Source organism: Xyrauchen texanus, chromosome 10 (assembly GCF_025860055.1).
Source record: "Xyrauchen texanus isolate HMW12.3.18 chromosome 10, RBS_HiC_50CHRs, whole genome shotgun sequence".
NCBI lineage: Eukaryota > Metazoa > Chordata > Actinopteri > Cypriniformes > Catostomidae > Xyrauchen > Xyrauchen texanus.
The window spans coordinates 21497974-21507549 of NC_068285.1; the positions used below are offsets into that span (position 1 = coordinate 21497974).

General features: G+C 37.5%; 1 protein-coding gene across 1 annotated transcript in view; it reads left to right on the top strand.

The window, feature by feature from the left end:
- Positions 1-9098, top strand: part of LOC127650534 (exostosin-1b-like) — a 117294-nt gene extending 108196 nt beyond the window's left edge. Inside the window, 5 exon segments of the mRNA XM_052135998.1 lie at positions 3397-3492; positions 5581-5670; positions 7451-7611; positions 8157-8328; positions 8898-9098. Of these exon segments, the coding sequence (XP_051991958.1) occupies positions 3397-3492; positions 5581-5670; positions 7451-7611; positions 8157-8328; positions 8898-9083 (705 nt within the window). The 3' untranslated portion in view covers positions 9084-9098.
- Positions 9099-9576: the final 478 nt, after the last annotated feature.

Consider the following 9576-nt stretch of genomic DNA (forward strand, 5'->3'; position numbering starts at 1 on the left):
TCATTTGCTCTGACATGCACTGTGAGCTGTAAGGTCTTATATAGACAGGTGTATGGCTTTCCTAATCAAGTCCAATCAGTATAATCAAACACAGCTAGACTCAATTGAAGGTGTAGAACCATCTCAAGGATGATCAGAAGAAATGGACAGCACCTGAGTTAAATATATGAGTGTCACAGCAAAGGGTCTGAATACTTAGGACCATGTGATATTTCAGTTTTTCTTTTTTAATAAATGTGCAAAAATGTCAACAATTCTGTGTTTTTCTGTCAATATGGGGTGCTGTGTGTACAATAATGAGGAAAAAAAATGATCTTAAATGATTTTAGCAAATGGCTGCAATATAACAAAGTGTGAAAAATCTAAGGGGGTCTGAATACTTTCCGTACCCACTGTACTTCCAAAGATTTGGCAAAATGGCATAAGGACAACATTCAAGGTATTGGATAGGCCATAATAAAGCCCTGAAATTTGTGGGCAGAACTGAAAATTAAATGCGAAGCCTACAAACCTGACTTAGTTTCACCAGTTCTGTCTGAAGAAATGGGCCAAAATTCCAGCAACTTATTGTGAGAAGCTTGAGGAAGTCCACCCAAAATGTTTGACCCAAGTTAAACAATTTAAAGGCAATGATACCAAATACTAACAAAGTGGATGTAAACCTCTGGCACACGAAATAAATAAAAGCTGAAATAAATATATATCAGAATTTTTCCTCATTTTCTGCACAGATATTTGGGGAAATCTATAGAGAATGTCCAGAGTCTTTAAATAAAGGCTACATCCACACTAATCTGTTTTCGACTAAAAACTCAGTTTTGGTTCCCTAACATAATTTTCAAAAGTATGCAGTATTGAAGAACGTTTTCGAAATGTTCCATTTTCGATGGAGGCTGTTCTAGCGTGATTGAGAGGAATTGATGCATTTACAAAAGAACATACATTAGTGTGGATGTGGCCAAATTTTACTGTTCAAACCGCAAGTCATATGTGGCCAGATGAGATATTTTTTTTTTTCTGTTCAGAAACATCCCATAATTGTTAAGGCTTTGTGTCCCATATTAAATCATAAAAAGGTCAGACGGTGAGACGAGGACCTGTGTCGTGATGTAATGCTCATAATGCTCAAGCGTCCCTTATTCACGTGATATTCAACACTTTATCGCATTGTGGTTTCTCGCAACCGGTATGGCTTACTGCACCTTAGCACATCTCTTGGTTGAGTTAAGCCAATGTCTGTATTATTATTATAATAATAATAATAATAATAATAATAATAATAGGTTTGCATTGCTTTGCATGCCCAGTAACAAATGACATATGGGCGTGTTTCATTCAGAAGTGAGGATCTCTATGCCCTGTTTACTTTCCACTGTGAGAGTTTTGTAGGGTTGAAATGTGTTATAAAACCGGCTGAACTCACTTTTGAAGTAATTTTTATTGAAAATTCTGTCTGTAACGATCCTACTGTACTGCGTGACCATCATTATGGTATTAAATTATAAGTGCCCTTTGATGTAGGGCTACGCGATTATAGCAAAAATCATAATTGTCGATTATTCCCCATGATATTGTTATTGCCATTATTAATGTAGATTGAAATATTAAATTACTGTGACGTCACAAAGCAAGCAACCGTGTAGTTCTTCAGAGTCGCAGATTTCAATGGTGATACGAGCTGCGCTCCAGTTTCTTTTAAGCATCTTTAAAGCATTAAATATTCTAATAATATTTGTTAATGTTAGGCCAAATACAAATAATTTTATATGGATATCTATGGTATACAATAAATTAAATGATTGCTAAATTGCTGCTTAAAATATTAGTCCACGTACAGTAAATAATATGACATATTCAATATTCAAACATATTAACAGCCGATTTAAATTGAGCAAGTTACTCATTGCGTTCAGTAACAGACAGGGGACCATTCATCCCATTAGATGTTCAGTGGTGATCTTGTTCATGTAAGATCATCGTTCGATAATATTTTGCCTCAGTGGTTTCACTTTGGAAATTAAAAACAGTAATTTGAGTTTGTGCGTCTCATGAAAATGTTCATTCTACTAATACCAGCTGTGTGGCAAATGGTTCTTATTAGAGCAGATGCGATAACTATAAAGGTGATTCCTGAAATATGCTATTCATGCCATATTCTTAGTTGCCTACACCCCCAAAACAAACTTGGAAGAGTTAATTTGAATTACTTTATTGCTATTTTGTACTAATCAAATTCACATTGGCCTACTTATTAACGTGACAAAACTGTTATTACATTTCGACGCAAGATCAGAAAAGCTCCACACAAAGTTCTGCACTCTCATGAATGCTCTCATTAAAAACAAAGCTGTCTAAATTAATTATTTACACCACGTCTGTGCCTTGATTACAATGGGAGCATTTTAGTTTTGTCGTGTTGCCCATTTGCAGTGTATTTAACATCTACGTTCAAAGCGAGCGGTGCAATATGCAATGAATCCAAAATTAATAATAATTCCAAAGTGCCTTTCGCTCTTGTTCTACAGCTTCTTTTATCGAGTGTCAGGTGATGTTTCTTCAGTATTAATTTTCGTGTCCCACTGCTAACAGACTTGGAACATAAAGCAAGCATCTGGGCATTCAGACAGTTGCCATCACTGATAGGACGGAGGACTAATTTAAGTGGCTCTGATTGGCCATTGCCGTTTCATTGCTCAACGGACATGTTAGTGATTGGTTAGAATACTCAACCGCTGCAAAAACACGTTGTAAATAGAAACCATTGACGCAACATGAGCAGACTTAAATTGAATGCTGTAATCGTCTGTTTTCACGATTACATAATCGTGGTAGCCATTATAATAATCGCAAATAGTTTTTCAATTCATTGTGCAGCCCTACTGTGAAGGCATTAATTATGTCGTTCGGCGCGCAGTATGTTTAGCAAAACCTGACTTATAACAACCGTTGCGCTCAGCAAATGATAAAAAAAAAAAAAAACCCACATGAAATCTGATCTGACCATTCAGACTAAGACACATTAAGAAAAATCTGATTTTAATCAGATTCCAAACCACATACGATGGTTTGGATGAGGCTTGTAAAAAGATTTAATGCGTTTTTGTCTTGTTCAGACTACATGTTTGGCATTCATGGCTTGCCGTTACTATCAAATTCTCAATCTTTTTTTTTTTTTTTTTCTGGCTTGTTAATGAAGTATGGTCAAATTAGAAGTAATAATGCATTCATTATAAAGGGATTTGCATTTCTTGAAACATTTAAGCTCGGGACTAGATCAGATTGAATTAATGTGTGCATCTGCCCACAAGGATTCAGTCAAAGAAATGCGGAAATCAAAAGAATGAGTGCTAGTCAAGATTTATTTATTTTTTTCATTGATGATCTCTCTTTTTTCAGATTATTGTATTGTGGAATTGTGACAAGCCTTTACCTGCCAAGCATCGATGGCCTCCAACCTCAGTGCCAATAATTGTTATAGAAGGAGAGAGCAAGGTGAGAACCCTCCCTTTAATTAAAAATGGAATCAAATCATTTATGTAAATGTGACTTGATTGATATTTATAGCAATAAAATATTAGCAATACATAAACCCTTTCCTTTTACATGTTCAGAGGAAGTGTTTGATTTTTTTGGTCTGAGCTAAAGCTGTTGAACAGTCACAGTGTGTGTGTTGTTTCCCAGTGTTTGGAGCAGAGAGTGATTCGTTTCCTCTGGTTAAGGGAGGCGAGCAGTGAAGTTGTGCCAGTCGGCCTGTGGTTTGTAGTACTTGTGGCTGTCTTGTTTACAGAGGTGGCACGTGTGTGTGTGTGTGTGTGTGTGTGTGTGTGTGTTCCCATCCAGACTAGCTGACGTTTGAGGAGACAGCTCTTTTAAGCTGTGACTGACAGGGTGGCCCCACACCACACTGAAGTGTAGCTTTGGGCATTTTCCCTCGCAGTATATGAGGTTCTGCAGAGAATATTTCTCTGTTCAGATAGTTTCGACATCCACTTCCCACACTGTTGCTGTGCTGCTGTGGCTTTCATTAATGACAATGTGAAACAGCATTTACTATACCTGATGAAAGACAGCAGGATTTAAAGGGATATTTCACCCAAATGAAAATTATGTAATTATTTACTTAACCTCATGTTGTTCTTAACCTATAAAACTTTTGTTGATTGTTAGTCCATTTTGTTCATGAGGCATAAACTGCTAATATAAAAAAATATATATTTAAAATTGTATTTGTACTCTATACTGTGTTTTGAAATTATAAATATACATTTAAGATTAATAAATCCAGGACCAGTTATGTTGAAAAAATTTAAAAGAATAGTTTATCCCAAAATGAAAATTCTCTCATCATTTACTCACCATCATGCCATCCCAGATGTGCATGACTTTCTTCTGCTGAACAAAAACAAAGATTTTTGGAAGAATATTTCAGCTCTGTAGGTCTATACATTGCAAGTGAATGGTGACCAAAACATTGAAGATCCAAAAAAAGCATATAAAGGCAGCCTAAAAATAAACCATACAACTCTAGTGGTTAAATCTATGTCTTCAGAAGCTATTTGATAAGTTTGGATGAGATACAGATCAATATTGAAGTCCTTTTTTACTATCAGTCTCCACTTTCACATTCTCCTTTTTGTTTTTGGCGATTCCCATTCTTCCTGCATATCACCACCTACCTGGGCAGGGAGGAGAATTTATAGTAAAAAAAGGCCTTAAATATTGATTTGTTTCTCACAACTATCATATTGCTTCTGAAGATATAGATTAAACCACTAGAGTCTTATGGATTACTTTAATATTCCCTTTATGTGCTTTTTGGAGCTTTTTATTTGTCTTTTGTCTATATGTGGAGCTTTAAGCAGATGGACAATAAGAGTATAAAATGACTTGAGTTATTTGTCAAAAACACTGAACTACATTTTTTTTAACACGTTGAAGGCTTGACGTGGGTTCTCTGGAACAGTACTGTGGTAATAGGCCATCTGAGGGAGATTTTTTTGTGTTAAATTGTACAAGTATATTCTCATAACATAGGTCACCTGTGTATGCCATATTTTTCACCCTTCGTTCTTTTTGTGCTGGTGAGTTTCTAGTTGCTGATTGTTTCGAGAGTGGACCCTCTTGGCACTGCCGTCTCTCTGGTGGGAGAGTGTTTGTATGAGTAGGAATTTACAATGGGAAGCATGTGTGTATTATTTCCTGTTTAGTTGTACGTTTGGACACCATCCTCTTTTTGTGTATTTATGTGTCTGGATTCTTCTACTCCTGACACTGTGTTTTGACATTTTATTCCATTGAGGCCTGATATGTCCATATGTGTTTTGACAAAATTAAATCAAATTGTTTGTCTGTGCTTGTCCATGTTTATGAAGTATTGTGAGGGAATTAATGTGTGCGGTGTGGTTTTTGTAAATCTCTGCATCTTATTAGTGTTTCTGACCTCAGACACACACACACACACCAGGCAGATATTTAAAGTCAAATAGTGTAGCAGACTAGAATCCAAACAGGAACAAAAAACATGACAAGAGTGATTTTTCCCTCTTTATATATTTATTCTCTCTCTCTCTTTCTCTGTAGGTCATGAGCAGTAGGTTTCAGCCGTATGACAGTATCATCACTGACACAGTGTTAAGTCTGGACGAAGACACAGTGTTGTCAACCACTGAGGTATTTCTCAGTGTCCTTCTCTCTTCCCTGCTTTTTATTTGTGCTGATGGAAAGTTTTCTTTCCTTTTTTTACCAATAATGTGTTGATCATCATCTTGCTCACTGATATTTGTCATGTTAGCCAATCATAAAAAGAGGTAATTTACATATAAACGTTCTAAAGGGGCAGTGGCAAAACAAGGGGTGTTGGAACCTCCTCATTCCCCCTATATTTTTTGGGAAATTATACATTAGCTTTTAAGCATTTCAGGCTGGGTGAAGAATGACTGGGCAAACAAAGTCGAAGTCAGGTTTATTGCCATTTTTACACATTGGAAACATTCAGGCAACTACAGTTTAGAGGTCTTTTTATAGTAGAGCTTTTCTCCATCATGCTCTCACAAGTTTCTATCGCGCACATTTTTCACATACGGCAAAAGCCATACAAATAGATAAGTTAACACAATGAATGTTTGATTTTTCTGTTATTGATATTATCAGATGATGTGTGATAATTATGCCCCTCTGATTTGCCTGAGGTTGGTTTCTTAACAATAAATTTACCATTTTCCAGTCCCACTTTTACATCCTTTGACACCAAGTGCCCACACTTTGCTCGGCCATTCTCCTAAAGCCCCATTGACTACTTAACATAGCCTGTTCTAATTTAATGTATGTACTGTGCACATTTTTATGGAATATTGTTTTGTATTATTTGAATCCCACGCCACAAGAAATCTTAATTGGGTCCCACGGGTCCTACTGGAGTTCCGTGAGATTGCAGACCTCTACTACAGTGCAACATTTAAAACAAAGTGTGTAATTACTGCACCATTAATATTAATTAAATAAATTACAGGTGTCATTTTTATTTATTATAGATATTTAATTGTTTAATTATATATTTAATTATCTTGTACATATTTTGGGGTTTTCTCAGCAAATATTGATATGCAATAATTTGATTAGTAAGTAGGTGATTAGCAATTAGTGATTAATGAATCTGCACATCATGCAATAATTTGATTCAAAAAATTATCAATTGATGATAGCTCTAAAAATAATGATATCTGCCAATGGTCAGACAAACAGATGGTCCCACCCCAAACATTTCTCTCTCTCTCTCTCTCTCTCTCTCTCTCTCTCGACTTCTTTTCTACTAGTCCCACACTGCAGTGTGTGCTGGTGAAAAATGGCCATCCCTTATCAGAGAGAGCAGAGTCAGCCTGCATGCACACAGCCCAACACAGCCTCCTAAACCTGTCTTCTCTCCTGCACTTTCCTCTTTTCTTCCCGAAATGGATATCTTTAATCATTTGTTATCTTGACCACACTACAGGGAAACTGCAATTACTCTTTCTTCCTTAAACTCCCCCATTTGTGAAGCCTGATACTTAGCTTGGCATTACATGTGAGGCAGATGTACTGCCTTTGGGGTTATGGCAAGGTTTCATTGTACCTTTTGTATGTGTTTGTGTGTGGTTTAATTCACTGCCGACTTCAAATCCAGCTGAGTTTCTGCCTCTGACACTTTTGATGTGTTTCAGTAATTATTTGTTTAAACGCTTTGATCTTTAAAAAAGAAGGCATCTTACAGCCGTGGCTTTGAAAGCATGTTTGTGTAGGTTTATATCCTTTTTGTGTGTGTGCATGTGTATCTTTCTTTGTTTGGATGTTGTCAGGAGAAAACTTTATGCCACCAACCTGAATTCTCTGTTCTTTCTTTTAACTCTTTATGTCTGGCTTTTGAATAACTGGTTTGCTGTATGGCTTCTAACTTGAGCTCTATGTTTCCTTGCAGGTGGACTTTGCCTTCACAGTGTGGCAGAGTTTCCCAGAGAGAATTGTTGGGTATCCTGCCCGTAGTCATTTCTGGGACAATAATAAGGAGCGTTGGGGGTACACATCCAAATGGACCAATGACTACTCCATGGTTCTCACCGGAGCTGCCATTTACCACAGGTATTTAACAGCACTGATGCATTGATATAGACTGCTAAAAGATAATAAACCACTATATGTCATCTATTAGCTTTACTGAGAAAACACTAAGGTGATATGGACAGTAAAAGAATGAAAAGATAATGTGACACACTTTAGTTATATTTCTTTTGAATCTACTGCCAAAAAATATCATTTATTTGCCTTTAAGCTTGGTGGTGCTGGCGTCAAATGGCCAGTTCTGCTTTTGTTCATTTGTTCAAAGGAATGTGATTTGGTCAAATGAGTTTCCATATTAAGAAAGTTCATCTGAAATTCTGAACAAGGACCAATCAAAAGGACAAGAGACATACTATAAATAATATTTAGCAAAGGGCAAATTAAAAGATCAATATTGAGATTTGAAGAATCAATATTGGATTGTTCAAATGATCCGAAATCAATATTGTTTACCCAGCCCTATTTATTATGCTTCCACTGGCCTATTGATGCTTTGAAGTTATGTATTGGTTGTCTCAAAAACTGAACAAAAATCTCCATGCCCTCCATTCCCTGCTCTTCTCTAGATATTACCACTTCCTGTACACCCACTTCCTGCCAAATAGCCTGAAGAGCATGGTGGACCAGCTGGCCAATTGTGAGGACATCCTCATGAACTTCCTGGTGTCTGCCGTCACCAAGCTGCCACCCATCAAGGTCACGCAGAAAAAGCAGTACAAGGAGACCATGATGGGCCAGGTATGGGGAAAAATAGTCTTAAGGGGGCGTTCACACCAACAGCGATTCAACTGCTGGAGGTCGACTGCTGTATTCAACTGAATCAGATGGTGACTCTGTAGTGTGTGCTGCTGTGCATTTGCATAAGGTTGAAATCTGCTCAACTCAACTTCCTCAACTTCTCTTGTCACGAATGTGGCCTCAAATCACAAACTCTCATTGAAAATAAAGACTGGTCACTTTGTTGCAGCAAATCGCTGTCAGTGTGAAAAGCCCAGGGTTGTTATCATTTAGAATTTTTCATTTCAAGTTTTTTTTTAAAGATTCTCATCCAGTAATCGCAAATGATGGAAAAGTAATGGAAATACATCCATCAACAAGAGTGGTAACACTAATTCTGTTATGTTGGGCTTATTTATATTTCAGTTCATTTGTAGACGATAACCCTGGAACACCTCTTTAGATGCTACACCACTTTGCTCTTTCATCATAATTACACATTGCTATTTTAACTTAACGGCCAACTCAATGTCATTTTCCTATATGATCCTCTAGAAAACCGTGTAACGTTTTGCATCTGTTCCTCTTAGTCATCTCGAGCCTCGCGCTGGGCGGACCCGGACCACTTTGCCCAGCGTCAGACCTGCATGAACAAGTTCGCCAGCTGGTTTGGCGGCATGCCTCTGGTCCACTCCCAAATGAGACTGGACCCTGTTCTGTTCAAGGACCAGGTCTCCATCCTCCGCAAGAAATACAGGGAGATAGAGCGCCTCTGATCAGACTGGCGCCCCTTGTCGGACATTCAACAGGGGGCCGCAAGAGACCCTCTGGAGCAGAGGAGGACCTCAGCGGTCAGAGATCTGGCTCCGTTTTCCCTTCAGCACACAGCAAAGGACAAAGACACCAGGATGTGATGGCCTCTGTGGACCTTCAAAAACACGTTACCCACTTTTAACTACAAGACTATTTGGAAGAATTTTTGTTTTGCTTTGGTTTTGGTAATGACTGCTACAGATCACTTCATCTTTACAATGACACATCCAGATCCATTCCTTTTTATTCTTTTGATGTCAGCATGGACACCTGCTCTGTCAAGTGCTCAAATTCTGTGCTTTCTGGAATCTTAAAGAGATTGAAACATTATTTCATACAGTTGAAGGGATAGTTCCCCCATAAATTGACAGTTTTAATCATTTACTCACCCTTGTGTTGTTCCAAACTCGTATGACTTTCTTTTCTCAATGGAACACAAAAGGAATTTTTAGGAAG